This window comes from Corvus hawaiiensis, chromosome 4, assembly GCF_020740725.1.
Source record: "Corvus hawaiiensis isolate bCorHaw1 chromosome 4, bCorHaw1.pri.cur, whole genome shotgun sequence".
Classification (NCBI taxonomy): Eukaryota; Metazoa; Chordata; class Aves; order Passeriformes; family Corvidae; genus Corvus; species Corvus hawaiiensis.
The window spans coordinates 22,687,163-22,705,664 of NC_063216.1; the positions used below are offsets into that span (position 1 = coordinate 22,687,163).

The following is an 18,502-nucleotide window of genomic DNA, read 5'->3' on the forward strand; positions in this document are numbered from 1 at the left end:
GGGAGGCAGCTAACGCTGGATGCCATTGGGATTAGGAAGCAGTTTAGTGGGCTGGATAAAGAGTCAGGGGTGGGAAACTGGAAGTGGTTGGGCAAAGGGTTGGAATTGTGTGCAAAGGAGCTACTTGCTAATTCTTCTCAAAAGAGCCTGTGACTTGGACAACATGCACACCTGGGAGGAAAGACTGAACCTGGGGTTCAGGAGTGGAAATAGGAATCTGAGAAAAATGAGAGCAGGATAAACTTCTGGGACTGGGAAAAATCAGGGCAGTCCCAGTGGGAGGTGATAAGAAGAATCAGTCAATCATGAAAAAAAGAACAGAACTCTTTTCTTCAGCCATTAGAGTGTATTCCCCTTCTGATCCTGGAGTAAAAAGCACAGATCCCCAGACTGAGAATGCTGAGTGTCTAGGATTCCATGGCTACGATCAGTGTATGGATAGATTATCATAACCTATGATCATCTATTTAAAGTTGATCTCACAATGGATCTGCAAAATGGCATTAAACTAATTAATTTAGGCTGTGCTTAATCCTGGCATTTCCTAACTTCTGTGGGCTTGACCTCACCACACTAATACACTCTTCGCAGTGCTCTAGAGACCACATATATACTATAAATATATACAGCACTAGTCTCAATTAGCTACTCTCTATTTTTTCAGAAATGAAGTTAAAATATCCTTTGATTTTAAATATTAATTTGGCTTGTATGAATTTTCCCTTTGATTTTTTCCTCTTTTATATAAATAATTGTAAAAGTGCACTATAAAGCAATTTGTCAGCAGTAATTATGACTTACAGAATAGTCCCAGGTGTATGAACATTAATTATGACTTACTATTAATAAATGCATTAACTGATCGTTCATTTTATAATTAATTTTCAAGGATCTAGCCCATCAGTGTTAGCTTTGAAAAAAACACACAGAAATCTACCAGAAGGACTCTCAGAGCACACTGCTGATCTTAAACACAAGCTGTGTCTTATTCATTAGCATTTCTTTTCAGTCATGAAAACTGCGTCACAAAGTGACCTCATTCTAGGAGCCAGGGCTTTACAAAAATGAAGAATTTTGAGGTGATTAAAGAATTTGACACATTGAGAAGTGGCAAGATTGCGGATGCTACAGATAGTTGCATACAGCTGAATCTGATTCTGTGATACTCCATTAATTCTCCTTATTGTTTGAATCACTTATCATTTGCTTGTTTTAAATGCAATCTTTCCTATGTATAAGCCTTTCCTCCCCAGTTCTCTCATCCATCTTGTGTACTACATAAACACTTCTTGTGTTCTGTAAAACCTGTCTTTGCAATCCCTCCTCACTGACTCACCTTTCTCTCTTTCAAAATGTCTCTATTTTTGTTACTTTCACAACCTTCAGGGTTGCTTTGAACTTGCCATATGGTTTATTTATTCTTGGTGGTAATGGCCACAAAAAGAGAAACACAGAAAACAGAATTCCAGCTTAGTCCTCTGATCTTTGGAAGGTCTATTTTCCCTAGTCTTCCAGCCTTTGATACCTTCCATGGCATTGATTGCTAGAGGTTAACGAAGTTTGTGATTACTTTATTGTGTCTATTCAATTAAGTGCTTTTCCTAGTTACCAAGAGTTTACATGGTTGGGTGGCATTGGGTTGTCCTATGGACAGTGGCTGAGGGAGCTGGGGATGTTCAGCCTGGAGAAAAGGAGGCCCCTTATCACTCTCTACAACCACCTGAAAGGAGGGTGTAGCCAGAGGGGAGTCGGGTTCTTCTCCCAGGTAACAAGGGATAGGATGAGAGGATAGTCCTAAACTGTGCCGGGGAGGTTTACGCTGGACATTAGGAAGAATTTTTTCACAAAAAGGGTGGTTAGACTCTGGAATGGACTGCCCAGGGAGGTGGTGGAGTCACCATCCCTGAAGGTGCTTAAGGAAGGACTGGACATGGCACTCAGTGCTTTGGTCTAATTGACGTGGTGGGCTTCAGTCATAGGCTGGACTCCAATCTCATTGAGTCTGTGATTTTCAGAGGACATTCACATTTTTTGATATGTAAGGTGACGCACAGCCCTGCAAGTCTCCTCCAGGAACTTTGTACGGGCCCAGAGGAACCCTTCAGCTGGTTTACGGGCACAGACCAACACTTTTTCTTTCTTACGGCTGCACCAGCCAAAGGGTGTGACTGAACAATGCGCTGTGAACCGGAGGAGGCCGAGAGGATCCCCTTGCGCTGGGGTGATGGAGCCCTTGTCGTGGGGCTGTTCAGGGAGCGCTGCCCAGCTGCCACAGGCTGACTGTCGTGAGAGGCTGCTGCGGTACCCGCGACGCCACAGCGCATCGGGGCTTCGCCAGAGCCTTGCGCCGAACCTCTCCCTCACGGGCGGCACATGGCCGAGAGCGACACACCTCACGTCCCTTCCCCACGAAGCGGGTGGCGGGGCCACCCTCCCCGGACACCCCATTCCCCGCCAGGGCCGTCGCTCAGCTCTCTGCAGGAGCACCAGGTCCCACCCGAGTGACCCCCCCATGCCCTAGGAAACCCACATCCTCCCCCCACAGCGCTCGGGCGGCACCCGGGCGGGACGCCCCGACCTTCACGGGAGCCGCCCCGCGGCCCCGCCCTCCGGCCCGGCGCAGGGCGGGCAGGTGAGGCGGCGCCGGCCATTGGGAGGCGGGCGGTGACCGGCGCGGGGCCGCCCCGCCCCGCCGCTATATGAGGCGGGGGGCGGGCGGTGGGGCGGGCCTGAGCGTGTGCGGGCACCGAGGTGAGTGGGGAGGCGGGAGCGAGCGAGCCGGAGCGGGGCTGGCGGACCGTGGGCCCCCGCAGCGCGGCGGGAGGCGGAGGAGGTGAATCACCCGGCAGGAAGGAGCCGCTGCTCCTCTTTTCCCCGCTCCTCCGCCGCCGCCCCGCTCGGGGAGCGGCGGTGGCCGTGCCCTTCTCCTCCCGGGAGGAGCTTCCTGCTCATCCCTGGCAAGGACGCGATGGAGGGCCGCCCCCGGCTCCCCCGGCGGCGGGGGCTGTCCTGGGGAAAGGGGGGTTTTGCCCTGGTTGCCCGCCGGGGCGGTGCGGTGCGGCCTCCCCGGCGGCGGGCAGGCAGAATTGTGGTGTCATTGCTTTCCAGGAGCAGGTGTCCGTAAGTAGTTGAAGATGAGGGTGGCCGAGCATCTCTTGCAGAAACTCTCTGCTCAAGGTTACAGCCCCTCCCATGGAAGCTGGTGTCTTGCCGTGGCAGAGGCACGTCTTTTGGATGGGTGTAGGCAGGGACTGGTTCCTCATGAGGAATGATGCTGTTGTAACTAAGCCGGCTTTTTGCTTTATCAAACGGGGTTTTTTTGTTTGGTTTTTTTCTTTCTTTCTTTTTTTTTTAAACTGAATTGCTTTTAAGTTCTCGGTTGGATTGCTGCGAAGGTTGTGAAAGGGTAAAACCGATTTAATGGGGGTGAGAAGAAGAGGGGCCATACCTTCAGGCATGCCACTTCGAAATCTTCATTCAGGCTGCAGCCCGGATGCCAGGCTGGCGGCATGATTTGCAATTGCTTGCTTGCAGTTTTTTCCCCTGTGGGTGATGTGTGCAGGAAACCTGCCTAGTTTTATATGGTCACTATATTGGGTTTCTGGAATCATCCCCTGTGCTGTCTAATTCTGCCTATGTAAAGGATTTTTGCTGTCTGGATGGGTGGGGAGGCTTCGAACAATACGAAGTTTGCCTTGCTTTGAAATTCTTGCTACAGATATTTTGAAAGGGAGGGAGGAGAGTGGAAAAATTGTGGTTGGTACCGAGGCTCAGTTTTGTGGCTACATGTTCTGAATATGCGATAAGAAAAGATGTAACTTGAAAAGGGGGAGCAGGGTGTGAGAGAGCTAAATGAAAGAGTTTCTTTGCAGCTCCATCCATTTCAATGGTGCAGCTTTCCCAAGCCCCTTTCCATCGTCCATCATCACCTTCAGGCCGGTCGGAGGAAGGGGAGGAGAAGAGGATGAAGGCGGCCAAGCAGCAGGTGACCCCGGCTGGGGAGAGCCCGGCTCCCGCCAGCCCCCTGCAGTCCGCGCTGAGCACGGCGGCCTCTCCTTCCCAGGCGTATGAGACCTACATCGACAACGGGCTCATCTGCCTCAAACACAAGATCAGGAACATCGAGAAAAAAAAGGTAACTCGGTTTTCTTGCCTATGGCACCTATTTAAGCTGCCGATAGTAAAGCTCATTGCCTTTTAAATAACATTTAATGTTATTTCCAGTATTTTTAATAGCTGGAATAAGGTTATGTGTGTGTATATAGAGATCAATATATGTTGATCAAAACTGAAGATGCTTCTCTAGACCAAATTAGTTCAGAACAAACTTGGATCTGATTTAAACACGGTTTATAGTCTTGCCAGAAATCTTTCATCAATTAAATGCATCTGATATTAATTTAGATGCAAGTTGTTTGTAAAACTGCAAATTAGAAAAAGTGTTTCTTCTGACAGTGGAAATGTCAGATTATATTAAATATGTATTGCCCTTTACTTTGCATAAATATTTGACTTAAATATTTTAAATACAGGAAAATGTTACAGACTAAGAAACTTTTATGCAGAAATCATCCAAAAGTTGATCTCTCATTTTGACCTGTTTTTCTGAGGCTGGGGGTACAGAACAGTGTAAGTAAGAATAATTGAGATAATGATACACCTAAAACATTGTGGCTGTGGCTAGTCAGACTTCAGTGTTCTAAGGCTTTTCAGTTGATTGGCAGGTGGCTACAAGGCTTTGTGCTTGGTTTTTAATTGGGAGAATGTTATTTTCTGTAGGATAAAAGAAATAATGGTGCTGTTGCTTTCAGTGCTGGATCAGGATTACAAGTAAAGCAATTGTATGACTATGTTGTGCTACTCTAAATGTCTGGAAAGCTTTTAGTTATGTCTGAAGGCAAGGGGAGAGAGTAGATCAGACATCTGGCCATGTGCTTAGGGGACTTGATCCTCCTGCAGGAGATGCAGTATTACTGCTGTCTCATGTCATGCATCATGCTGTAATTTTGAATAACATCAGACAAGCATGTTTTCTTTGTGTGATTAAACAACTTTGTGTTGTATTCTAATTCTGTCCAAGGAAGCTTCTTGTTGTGAATTTCTGTGGTACCTTTGATTTTCATGTGAATGATATTATGGCTTTATCAGCAAATAAAAGTGTGACTTACTAAAATGAGTAGAAAGTATTCCTAGTCCTATGCTCCTATAAGTGCTGTGTCAGTGAAGCTCTAGAGACACAAATGGAATAGTATTTACTTCGTGGCAGTGAAGTCAACCTTTCTTTTCCCTAAAGAAGTTTGCAGTACCAAATAGCTTAGTTCTGTATTGTTTACATCAGCACTTAAAGACTGTTTTGGTATATTGGAAATAGATTTATTTCTTCCCTGAGTATACTTGTCCACTTTCTTAGGGAACAGGGCTACAAGTTTGTGATGTAACTGAAGCCAAATTTTGGAAAGATATAGCGAGGATTATTCAAGGATAATAAAACTAAATTCCAGCATTGACTTGGAAAAGCTATACAAGCCTAACTTCAACAAGGACTCTGGATGTATTTGGAGCCCCTTAAAGAACTTGGATCAACGTGTTAGCAGTTCTTACATGAAACAAAAGTAGCAAGTAAGAACTGAAAGATCAGCAGTAGGGAAAGGAAGTAGACAGTCCTGCAGACTGAAATTGCCAAATCAAAGGTATAGCAAAACTTTGTGTTCCTTCCTCCAGGAAAAAGAGGAACTAGGAGATTTTCTATTCAAAGTTACAGTATTTCACTCATACCCCTTATTTAATTTTTATATTGATTTCTGTATAATGTTTACTTTCAATTTTCTGCAGCTCAAACTGGAAGATTACAAAGATCGGCTGAAGAAGGGAGAAGCCCTCAATCAAGACCAGTTGGTAAGCTTGCTTTAAGCAAGAGTGGAGGGCCTCAAAACCTTCTGATGTGTCAGGAGGGATGGGTTGGTGAAGGAGATGAGGGTGTTGTTTTTACAGAAGCAGTGCCTACAGGCTTGTAAAGGTATTTTTCACAAAATCAAATTAACAAATTATTGGTAATCAGGCTGATGTTGAGCCTACAAGCTCCATCTTCTGTTTTAACCTTCATGTTTCCTGAAGTAATAGAAGGTCCCTGTTTATCTTTGATCTGTATACTTTCAGCTTCAGTGCTCCTGCACCTGTTTCTTAATGAGGTGTCTGTGTGCAGCTGACCTATGTGGCAGTGCAGTGTTAGAACCCAAGCCTCAAGAATTCTGAGGTGGCTAATTAATCTTCCTGATTTCTTCATTAGCAGCTATTACTTGAAATTGCCTGTTGTCTGCGCAGTGCTGTTGGTTACAAGTAGCTGTTAATATAACTGACAGTGCTGGCTTTTTTTTTTTTTTGTCTTGGGCTGGAATGGATTCTAGATCTGAAACCAAGCTTCTGTAACTTGAAAGTTTTAGCAGATCTGAGTAGCAGTGTCATATAATTCAAAGAGTTTATTGCTGTAGTAATCTAGGAGTCACATTTTTAAAAGGTGGTGGACACTTGCTAAAGAGTAATTGTCTGATGAGGACTACTGACACTTCAGTGATAGTGCTGATCCTGCTAATGAACCAGCTGGAAAAATGTTATTGATTGCTAACTTTATCACAGTGCAGCAGTCTGAGAACACAAATTCTATTTTCTTACTGTGAATCATTTGTAAAAGAGTTAGACATAAATGGGATAAGATGGGAAAATGGTAATTTCTTAGAAGTAGAGTCAACCTGTTGGAGTAAATCATCATTTAGTGCTTAACTGCAAAATCCGATGTGGTCTCTTTCCATTTCAAGTGCAAAAGTAAATGAATTAAATCTGATAGTTTGAAGTAGGTTGATGGCCTTTCAATTCCTCTCAACTCAATCTGGAATCAGGTGGGCAAGAAACTTTTGTGTTTAGATCATAGGTGTTCTTTACAATCTGTTTGCTGCCATGAACAGTGAGACTATTGAACAATGTTCTGTAAGTTGGAATAGTCTTAAATATATGGACTACTTCAGTATATACCCTGGACTGCAACAAGCTGTTAGGTGAAAGTGTTTGGAAAATGGCATTAACTTGGTTACTGGATTTTAGTATTCCTAGCTGGGCTTCACTTTTTAAATTTTAGTATCTTTTTCCCAGTTTCTGGGTTTTCTTAGGCTACCAAAATGAAGAATTAGATTTAGTCTTCATAGTGAACTGACAAGTGGTAGTCAGATGGTCCAGGTGACTATTGTAGAAGCACATATATGCTCAATATTTAATAGTGAAGTCCCCTGTTTCAGTGGTGAAGATACAGAAATACTGCATTTGTAACTTTCAGATGCAAGTCTGTGGTGTGTATACAAACTGAAGCTGGAGTAGAGCTTAATAGATCTTAAAAGCTAAAGAAACCAACTGCCTGTAACACAGTGGTGCTCTAATACAGCTTGATGTTATCTATAGTTTTTATTTTCTCACACAGAGGAAGAAGTGCGTGTCTGGTGATGAGCTAGTTTTGCAAGCAATTTGGATTAAGCTGTAATTACTCATGGTGCATGCCTGCCAGACCTAATGTGTGCACTAGCCTTGCTTTAGGAAACATTTGTTTCAAAAATGAGGAGCTTCCAGCAAGTTAAATGCTCTTACTGGCAGTATTGTGCTCTTTTGCAAGCTGAGCAGATTTTCCTCAGTACTGTTCTTCCAACATGCTGTTAATGAATGTTAATAACCGGTGTGACAGAAGAAAGCTATTGCTTTCCTGTGGGCTGAGTTACAGCTTGTCAGGAGAGCAGGGGTAGCTGTTCTTGATGTTTTCAGGTAGGGAGTTTTACTCTGCAATTTGTTGTTAAAAGCACAATTATTGTAACCTGACTGGTAAATTGTTGGTGTTAATTGTGAGTCTTCCTCAAATGTGTGGCTCTAGAGCCTTAGAAGTCATTCTCTCAAGTGTTAGGTGAATTGCTAAATAGTACTTCAAAGCTGCTTGGTGAATTGTGTGAAGACACCTTAAACTACCAGGTGAGTGCTTGCACTTTGTGTTGAGTGGCATTTAGTCCTGGTAGTGTCTAGTATAGCACAAACAAGTGAATAAAAGTAACTGAGCAGTCAAACTGAACAAATGAACATATAACTTGTTTTCCAGTTGCTTAGGAACACATGGAATTTGCAGATGTCCCAAGTCTTATTGGAACAGTAGATTAAGCTTTTGTCAGTGCACTGATGAAATGCTTAACACTAATACTGCTGTGAAAGAGCTTTATATTGGACTGATGGGCCTCTTCTAGAGAAACCTGTGATATCATGTCAGGAGCATAAACCAAACTGAGTGTAAAGCACACGTGAACAACTGGAATTAAACTTGTTACTTCCCAGGCATGCCTTGTGGTATGAAGATATGGGCAGCATGTCTGAACTACAGCATTTTTCTGTCTTCAGAGCTGTCAAGGGAACTTAGAGAAATTAACTGATTCATTAAAATGCAATTAATAATCTACTGCAATTAGTCTTTTTGAATACTAGCCAGTAAAATACTGGTTAAAGCCATTTATGAAGACAAGAATGTGGCTTCTTCTGTGGAAACTAAATTGGAAAGACTTTTTTTCTGGAGGTATGACTTGCCGTGTATATTTCTAAAGTTTGTACAAATTTTCTGTAAAGGCATTCAGTTAAGCATGAGGGTAGAAGATCTGTGCTGAACTTCTCCTGTATTCCTTCCAGGCTCTCAGACTGATTTTAAGTAGCTCTTTGCCTCTGATTGCCAAGACCTATATAGGCAAACTTGTAGGATATCTGTCTGGTGGTGTGAGCTGGCTTTGAGCTGCATCAGAGACAGTTACGGGTGAATAGTATTTGCAACTAAAGTACCAGCTACAGACATAGTATCTTTAAAAAGCTACAATTTCAGAAAAGGACACACTAAATGACTGCTTCACAATGAGAATTTAAATACAAGGCAATTGAGTGCAATGAGTAGTCTTAAGTGTGAAAAACACGTTTTTATCTATTGCTTTGTAGGAGGCAGTAGAGAAATATGATGAAGTAGTGCACAACCTGGAATTTGCCAAGGAGCTTCAGAAGACTTTTTCAGGACTTAGCCAAGATGTAAGTAACTGTTTGTCTCTGTATTGACAGGAGGTACCTTCAAAATTTGTGCTGCTTCTTTAATGGCTACACCTCTATTCCAGTACACCCCATACTAAGAAGTTCCTGTCTTGTATCTCTGGAGTAGTGAAGCCTATGCAGAAACTGAGGAGCAATAGATTAAGGAGAACTGATTATTGGTACTTGTTAACCAGTTGTCTGTTTCTGACCACTTGGTAGGCAAAGGGTGGAGAAGCTTCAGTGACTCCAGTGGTGGGTCTCTGAATGGCTGGGGCCTGGAAAATGAGACCTGTGAGGAGAGCCTGGAACAACTGGGCTTGTTGGGCCTGGTGAAGTGAAGGCTTGCCAGGAGATGCACTATTATCCTTCTGATCCCAAATACTGAAAGGGTGGAGGTGGGACTTTTGCTGAGAGATGTGGTAGGAGAAGCAATGATCAGTAATTGAAATAGACTCCAACCAGGTAAGAGGAAATGGTCACTCGGTGGATGATTAAGCATTAGAAGCAGGCTGCCTAGGGAAGTGGTAAAATCTGTCCTTGGATTTCTTCAGCACCTGACTGCGCAAAGCTCCAAGCGATCTGGTCTTGATTCAGTGTAGCCTTTCTGGAGGCCTGGCTAGACAATGTTCCAAGATCCCTTCCCAAGTGAATTTTTAATGTTTCTGGTGAGGGAAAGTGCTGGTGTTAAATCACTTTGGCTTTGATGAGAAGTACATCCCTCAGTAAAATTTAACTGAAGCTTGTGGAGTTTGCTACTTAATCTGCTGTAGCTGTTTCTAATTGTGGCGAGTCACAGATTTAGGGCTTTATTTAGGTCTTTGTTCAGGATTTAAAGCACTATGTACATTATTTTTATGTAAGCAACTGTTTTGTCTTTGGAGAAACTGGTCTCTTGGCTCAAGCAAATTCTACACTTATGGAAGCTTTGATCCAAGGTAGTGGTAGGGATGCTAAACATGATTAGTCACTGCTCTGGCATTATTTCTCTGCCTCCTACAGAATGCTGAAGGACTGGTACCTGGTGACCCAGTGTATCTTTGAGCAGGTGTTTTTTGTAATCCAGCATTAACTTCTACTGGTTCATGTTTGTTCTTGGACTTGTGGTGCATTTGAAGGCTAACCCACCTGGTTTTTAACTTGGCTCTGCTTCTGCTGGTATGGATTCTACAGCCAATAGCCATTACTGGAACACTAGGGGCCATTCTGGCAACAGCATCCTTGCATCCTTTGCAGTGTCTTGTAGGAAAAAAAAAAAATCATAGATCTTGACACATATTGAGGCATTTTAAATTCTGCAGTTACTTGGATAGCTTCTGCTGGGTAGTTGTATTAATGCATGATGAGAAACTTGAATGCGTATTCTGTATGTGTTCTATAACTCCTGGTGTTGCTTATTTAATGAGAATTCAGTCTTCTGCCAACAGAAATAATTGTTGGGTTCTGCTGTATCCTTTAAGCTGGAGTATTTAAAAGTGAAGAGTAGTTGTCTTACTAGGAGGAAGTTGAGACAATTTCTGCATCTCTAACTTTGTGGCAAATGTTAAAGGTCAGCTGGGTTTGGATTTGTGCACTGGTATCAATTCTATCCATTTCTTTAAAAGCTGTTACAATAAAACAACTGAAAGTTAGATGTGTAGAGAATTAGTAGATAAATGGGGAGCTCTTCCAAAGGAAGAGCTTAAAAGATTCTGGATATATGAAGAGTTAGGAGCTTCTGTTGTCTAACCAAAATTAGTAGTTGGTTTCTTCATTGTAGGATAACCAATACTAGAACTCAATGTTTTATCCTAGAATTTTGTTACTAAACAGGATTAAACACACTAAATTGTGTTTAATTGTTGAATTTGTGCATTAAAATAGCTGCTGAAAGCACAGAAGAAGGCTCAGCGGAGAGAGAGTCTACTGAAGCTTGAAGCAGAGAAGAAAAAGCTGCGTACAATACTTCAAGTCCAGTATGTGCTGCAGAACTTCACTCAAGAGCATGTTCAGAAAGATTTCAAAGGTGGTGTGAATGGTGCAATATACTTGCCTTCTAAAGAACTAGACTACCTCATAAGATTTGCAAAACTGACGTGTCCAGAAAGAAATGAGAACTTGAGGTAAGTTCAGGGGGTTTTGTCTAATTAATATGCTTCATTCATTGTGCTAAATGTCTTGTTTGGCACTGCCATGTCTTTAAATACTGTGTTTTGGAACATTAATTAAAATTCTCTTCAATCCAATACCATCCTGAGCAGGGAAGCAGGGGATGTGCTGCTTCCCTGAGGTCTCACTGTTCATGAAGTGAAAAAAGTGCAGTAAAATCAGAACTCTTCTGTAATCCATTTACATTGATGATTCAGATGTGCATCTTTATTCCAGAGGAATGTAAGATGGTGCTACTGAGGTGCTCTTGCTGTTAGCTTCGAAGTGGTTTTAAAAAATTGCCTGAAGTTTTTGATACCTCAGCACTAAATGTCATGCATGTTACCTGGTTGTCAACAGAGGTAATGTCAGCATCAGTGCTCATGTGGCACAGCTCTGGTGCTGCGATGGCTCATGCTTAGTGTGACAGCCTGTCTGGTAAGGTAGTGCAGTAAGAATTGTATTGGAATATGGAATAAGTAGTTATTATATGGTAAGCCGAAACCCTTTATCCATAAGTCATGTTTGAATATGGGCTAATTCTTTAAGTGCCTCAAAATTCTAGTCACTTGTCATACACTAGAATTGCCTAATCTTCGTTCTTTAGTTAACTTCCAAAGAACAGCTGCTAATAAAAAGCTACACAACAGGAGTGTCTCATCCCAATGAAGTAAGTTGTTTCTAGGTTACTCTTATGGTATTACTTGTACAAGAAGCATAATCCTTTCCTTTGGGATACTGTGTTTCATTGCAGTGGACTGCAAATTTGGTCTTCTGGAGGAGGTGGATCTTGGACCTATGGCAAAGTTTTCCAGTAGCTGCTAGTTAGTGAGAATGGCAGCTGTTGTTGGTTGCACCTGTATGTGTTCATCCAGTAATTGTGACCAGCTGATTAAACAGCAATTGTTGCCCTGTTTGGGAATCCTGGCTTGGAATGAAGTTCAGCCATATGGTCTTGTGGGGCAGTGCTCAGGATCTTTATATTGACCAACAAAAGAAATTAGGTTTGCTAGGTTAAATCCTGTGCAGACAGAGATAAATTGCTTCCAGTGATCTCAGGGCTTGCATTCACTTGGTGTATGCAGCCTTGGTTTGGAAGGGTGGACATTAGTCAATGTCATAAAATGGGGGGTATTAGGATAGTGCAGCACTTGATCTTGGCTATGATTCTACCTGGTAAAACTGTCATTTGTTTTAGTGTTGAAGACCAGATGGAACAATCATCTCTCTACTTCTGGGACCTTCTAGAAGGAAGTGAGAAACCTGTGGTTGGAACAACATGTGAGTGTCTCATCTAGAGAAATAACTTAAAGTTCTAAAATTTGTGTGCTTGTTAAACATCTTAAAACCAGTGGATACACATGGAAGGCTTAAACACTTTCAAGAGATGTGTGTATCTTGATTATACAAGGATGAATAGCTGTTCCTAGTTCAGTTAAGTACAGGTCAATCACAATGCCACATGCTTTTGTTTTTCAGTCAAGACTTACTCTTCTACCAGTGTACTAGCATATTTTTGAGGAATAATGATGGTAGCAATTCAAAACCTGATGCATGAATACCTTACAGAACAGTGGGAAGGGTTTTGTATGGTTATGTGCAAATGGGTTAAGCTTAGAACAGTACCCAGCCACGAAATGCTTAGTTGGGTACACTGATGTATTACAAAGCTTCATTGGCCCTGGGCTGAAGGTCCCACGGCATTGAAGAGTCTGCTTTCTTTGTTGGGATTTTAGACTCATACCTGTTGTCTCCCTACAGTGCAGGATTCCACACTAAGGAAAAGGGTAGTCATTAATAGAACTTGCTGGGATCTCTCATCATGCACAGTGCAGTCTTTCTGTCTTTCTTTGATGTAATGCAAGTGTCCTTACTTTTCAAGCATACCAAAATCTGTGGGACTCTGTGGCATAGTTCCAAAATCCCTGGTTGTAAGCCAACATACACATTGTGTTCCTATTTACAACTTGTTTGTGAGGAAACTGTCCTTAATTGAGTTGTAGTGTCTTTCCTATTGCAAACAGCCCTTGCTTGTTGTGTTTATGCTGATCTTGTAGCAGCTGTGTGGCAGGAATCTTTCATTTGTTACTGACAACAGTGCTGAAACTGTTAGACCAGAGCATTAGAGTACCCTGTCTAACTTCCACATATGGGTAGCTGAACTGAACACTAGGTGTTAAACCTTTCCATGTAGTTCTGGACAAGCTGCAAGCTTGTATTGCTGCAGGCTGGTAGCCTTAGCCTTGTATCTGTTGACATGAATAGATTGTTGACATGAATAGATTGTTTATTAGTATCTCTATCCCTTTGGTGTCAGTCTTGCATCCCTTTCTATGCAAGCTAGACTTCAGATAAAGCTGTTAGGTTGTTTTATTGTTCATTGCCTTGGAAGACAGGTTTTTTTATAGCCATATTAAATTCTAGCTACAATTCTTGTTTGTGTGGTTGTCACTAGTAGGAGTGATCTTTCACTGAATGTTCCTCCTGTTCTCAAGGCTGCCCTGTTTCCAGCTCCTCTGAAACAATTTCTAGAATCGCTGTTACTTCTGAGGTCTTACTCTCTACTCTAAGCTGCTGTCTCTTGTTTGCACAGAGGAGCGAACTGGACAGTGCTTCTCAGAGTCCTGAGAGTACACAGATAAGCTTTTGTTCAACCATGTCAGCTTTGAATCTTTTCCAGCTTCAGAGGAGTAAGTTCAGTCTGCGAACAGTCCCTTGCATTTCCCTTGCTTGTTTCTGTAGTTCTTAACTTTTCCTTCCGAGACACCGTCCTGTTACCAGCAAGAGGGTCTTGTAGAGTAATTCCATTGTGACTGTTTAGCTTTACCTCTGTTGCAGTCTCACCTAATTTTAGTATTGATGCTGGCTAGCTTTATACATGGTAAACAAAGCCCTTTCTAAGCATGCGGGAGACCAGGTGGCTCAGTGTTTACCTTGTGGATATTTAAACACAAGCTGCAGTCTTGCCCTGGGATTGCAAAGATGTTTTCAACTACATTAAATTAAGCAGTCTAATAAATGATTTCCTTTACTAAAACATTTTATTGCTATAGCTTGATAAGATGTGAGAAACTGCAGTTCATATAAAGGGAGGAAGTACCAAGTCTTAATCAGTAATTTGAATACCCCTTAATTTCAGGTTTTCCTATTTTAACTTTATGGACTTTTACTCTTTAGATAAACACATGAAGGACCTGTTATCCAAACTTCTAGACTCTGGCTACTTTGAAAGTATTCCGACTCCTCGCACCACTGTGCCAGTAAAAGAATTGGAAGAAGTAAATAGAAAACCTGAGAAAACAAGACAGATGTCAAAAGGAGAGCCTGTCAAAGAACCAGGTGGAATATTTCGGGGTTCAACTTTTATATCAGTGTTGGGAAAGGCTCAAACTGAGCACTGACTGTGCATAGCTTGGCGCTAAATCTGATGCTGTGCTGTTGCTTACTTGCAAGGTAGTAGCTGAAATGGAACCTGCAGGGCTTGTAACCCTATTCTAGCTAATAATGTAGAAAAAACATTAATTCATAACAATACAATGCTATTGCCCTCTGAGCAAGTTGAAGATGTGGGAACTGTCTGGTGTGTAGGGAATGTTACATATTAGGATAACAAAATTATGAAGACTATAAAATGTTTCTTGTTTAAACTACTGAAATGGTAAAAGCTAGTCATAAAGTAAAAGCTTGTCTACAAATAGAATGGCAAGCTCAGCTTTCAGAAGATCTGGTTTAGCAACTGGTACTACTATTTAAAATAGATTTAAGGAGTTGCTACTGTTTGATCTGCCTTTCTGCATTTGATCAGTTGAAACAAATTAACATCCTTTCTCTAGAATCCATTATGGAGCTTATGAAGTCTGAAATACAGCCACAGGAGGTAAGATACTCTACTGTTAATTGCTTGCCTTTAGTATTGTGATTTATCAGACACAAATGCTCTTTTGCAGCCCTTTTTTAAACTTAAAAAGGGAGTCTGAACAGCAATCTAGGTGTTGCTGGATGTAGGAAGTGTTAAAGACTTGCTTACACTTCCATTTGTAACCCCAAATTTATGGCATCTGGGATATTTTGGGATAAATGGAGCAGGATTATATGAAGCAGTATAGTACTTTAATGCTCTGGCACTTTCCTGAATAAAACAAAGCATCAGCCTTTAGAGTGGAAACACTGATCTTTTGTGTACTGTGGAATAGAGAAAATACACATCTACTAAAGCTTTCCATAAAAGCTAAGCTTGTTGCAGTAGGCTTGATATTGGTGGGGTTGAGAATGATGCTGGTCTTACTCTGATTTGTCAGGAAGGTAGGAAACCCAAGACAGACTTGTGTGCACAGGTTGTGTAGACCTGTTTCAGCAGCTCTTCAGACTCCCGTACTCAAGCTTTGACTGTCAGTAGCATAGAAATCATTAGACCTGGTTCAAAAGGTGGGGAAGGGTGTCTTTTTTCCAAGTGGAAATACTGGTTCTTAAAATGCTGAATCCTTGTTTCCAAGGTGTCCCACTAGAGGGTGTACTCTAGAACAAGTCTTTGTAACTTACTGGTAGCACTGTTACCTAACACTCATCTGATGTCTAGTCAGAAAAAAGATTTCAGCCAGTGAGCCTTGTACATTCTTCACTTCATGTATTTATTTCCTGTTCATGACAAAGTGGTAACTTAGAAAAACTTAAGACATCATCATTGAACTCTCAGACTTACTGACACTAAACAGCCTGCAGTTGAAGTCCAGTGGTACTAAATCTGAGAATATGGTGACATTTTAGTATTAAAACTCCACTAAGAATGAGGGTTATACTTGGTTACTGGGTCTAATATTTTGGGGCACTTAGCAGAATGTCTAATATAGTACCAAGGCTTTGTAGGTGCTTAGAAGGAGAGCTACCTTTATAAAAATCACAATTAAATATAGCATTGTTACTGTCTAGGAGCATCAGGTAGCACTGAGGATAAGGGCAGTAGATTCATTCAGCTGGGTTTTACTTGTGCTGTTCAGTACTGTTCCCTGTTTCTCTGTGGCATGCCAAGCAAAGCTAGTCTGCAGTGTTGCAGGATAAAGCCATGGCTGTCCACACGGTTTCTATGACTAGTGCTTAGACTGTCTAGGCTCTGCTTTTAGTCAGCAGTTTTCAGTAGCTGGGTGACCTAATTTAACTGACCTGAACTGTAGTAGCAAAATGTGTTCTTGGGAGCCATTAAGTTTCTTTGGTCTATATAGTTTCTCAACAGGCGTTATTTGCCTGAGGCAGAATACTCTGTCAAGAAGAAGCCAGAAGAGCCCAGATCTTGGGAAGCCGAGTGTGCTAGAAAGCAAGAACCTCCAAAGTCCTGGGAGATGCTTGTTGATATTGAAGAGCAGGAACAGAAGCAGAAACAAGAGATCTTAAAGCCTTGGGAAGCTCGTGTTAGACAGCAAGAACTAAAAAGACCAGATTCTCCAAAGCCTTGGGAAGCTCGTGCTAAAGAGGAGGAACAGAAGCGTGAGTCTGCAAAGCCCTGGGAGACCCGTGGGGAGGAGGAACAACAGAAGAAGCTGGAAGCTCCAAAGGCATGGGTAGCACGTGTCCGAGAGGAGCAGGAGTCTTCCAAACCCTGGGTAGCAAAGGTTAGGGAAGAGCAGGACCAGAAGAAACAGGAATCACCTAAGCCATGGGTAACAAAAGTTAGGGAAGAGCAGGAGCAGAAAAAGCAGGAGTCCTCAAAACCTTGGGTAACCAAAGTTAAGGAAGAACCAGAAGAAAAGCGGGAATCTCCAAAACCTTGGGTAACCCAAACTAGGGAGCAACCAGAACAAAAGAAGCCAGACCCTATGAAAACATGGGAAGTGCCTGTTAGGGAAGAGCCAGAGCAAAAGAAGCAGGAGCCTGTGAAGGCTTGGGCTGCACATGTTAGGGAGGAGCCAGAACAAAAGAAGCAGGAGACTCGAGAGGCTTGGGAAAAAGCTGACAGGCAGCAGCAAGTGTCATCACCGCAGTTACAGAACCCTCCGAAGTCCTGGGCAGCTGCCAGTATGGGGCCAAAGGAACAGATGGGGCCAAAGAAGTTTGATATGGAACCCAAAGAAGTGAGTTGGCATATGTAGTATTATCTGTCATAAGCTTTTGACATTAGTGTATTGGAATAAAGCCACCTATACACCAAGCAGAGGTGTATAAGGTGTATTTTGTAGGCCAATATTTAGACTCCCATTTCATTCTTTCTTGGGGGAAATACTCCTGGCGGATAAAGTTTATATTTGAATAGCAAGATGGTCTGCTTTGTTTTTTACATCAGCGAAGTATTGCTGTGTTTGAACCTTGAATAACTGCTTTATGCATAAGACAGAAGAATTAACTTGGTTCATCTGTAGCTATTGGCTCTGTCCACTGTTAGCAGTACAAAGCAGGTATGACTCATCCAGGGATCAAATACTTTGTGGCTGCATGCAAATAACACTTCAGTAATTTTTAGGCTTTTGATTAAAATAGCTGCTGATTCAAGAGAGATCTAATGTCTAGATCAAGCAATACCAACTGTACAGGGGTTTAAATATGTATTTCCAGATGAATGCATAAACCATACTGCTGTCCTGGGACTCTAACAATAGCAGAGTGTTAGAAATGTAAAATGAAAGCCATTGCATGGCTTACAGCTGAGCAGGCTGCTACCCTTTGGGCACATTACCTTCTTTCTCACCTGAGCTTGGGTAGCATTAATGCTGATCACTGTAAAAACAGGTAACTGAGCTCTGCTATGTCTGCCTTAGACACTAAGAGAAGTGTTACTCTAAAGGTAGACTTGAGGAAGAAAATATGGGGAATTGAGTGCTTCTTTGTGCACAGTGTTGTCACAACTACTATCTTCCTGCAAGAAAGCAGGAATCAGTATGTCCCATGTTACTCATGGTAAATGATTAAGCTTGTATCTTGTCAGTAAACTTGACTTAACTGAAAAATGGATATTCTTGTGCTTAGAGGCGAGACCGCAAACAGAAGGTTGAACCCGAGATTAAAAGAGTATGTAACATGCAGCACTGGGTAACAGCATGGGATTATGGTGTTTCAGCTTGATCCATCTTTACACTAAGCTTTGTAGAATCTTGTGTCCACTGGTGGTGGTGGTGGTACAAGTAGAAAAGCTGGTTGCCTCACTAAGTAACTCTGAGCACAAATAGGTGTTGTGCACCCAACTATGCACGGTATTCCTGTAACTGAAACTAGGTATTGGAATAGTCTCAAGCACTTGTAAGGTGCCTTGGAATTTCTGGTGTCAGATTACCTTAAATGCAAGATGCTTCCTAATGAGAAGATACTTCCT

General features: G+C 42.2%; 1 protein-coding gene across 10 annotated transcripts in view; it reads left to right on the forward strand.

Annotated features, from left to right (window-relative positions):
* Positions 1-2,668: 2,668 nt before the first annotated feature.
* The window catches only part of CAPRIN2 (caprin family member 2), a 33,329-nt gene continuing 17,495 nt past the window's right edge, over positions 2,669-18,502 (forward strand). For 8 of the 10 annotated variants that reach the window (XM_048302067.1, XM_048302068.1, XM_048302069.1 and 5 more), the window contains exons 1-9: positions 2,669-2,751; positions 3,873-4,135; positions 5,833-5,895; positions 8,998-9,084; positions 10,945-11,183; positions 12,407-12,489; positions 14,386-14,547; positions 15,042-15,085; positions 16,425-17,270. In XM_048302067.1, coding sequence (XP_048158024.1) covers positions 2,700-2,751; positions 3,873-4,135; positions 5,833-5,895; positions 8,998-9,084; positions 10,945-11,183; positions 12,407-12,489; positions 14,386-14,547; positions 15,042-15,085; positions 16,425-17,270 — 1,839 coding nt within the window. In that variant the 5' untranslated portion in view covers positions 2,669-2,699. Of the gene's footprint in view, positions 2,752-2,780; positions 2,834-3,872; positions 4,136-5,832; positions 5,896-8,997; positions 9,085-10,944; positions 11,184-12,406; positions 12,490-14,385; positions 14,548-15,041; positions 15,086-16,424; positions 17,271-18,502 lie in introns of those variants that run through there. The other 2 variants (XM_048302070.1, XM_048302076.1) reach the window with 2 other exon arrangements.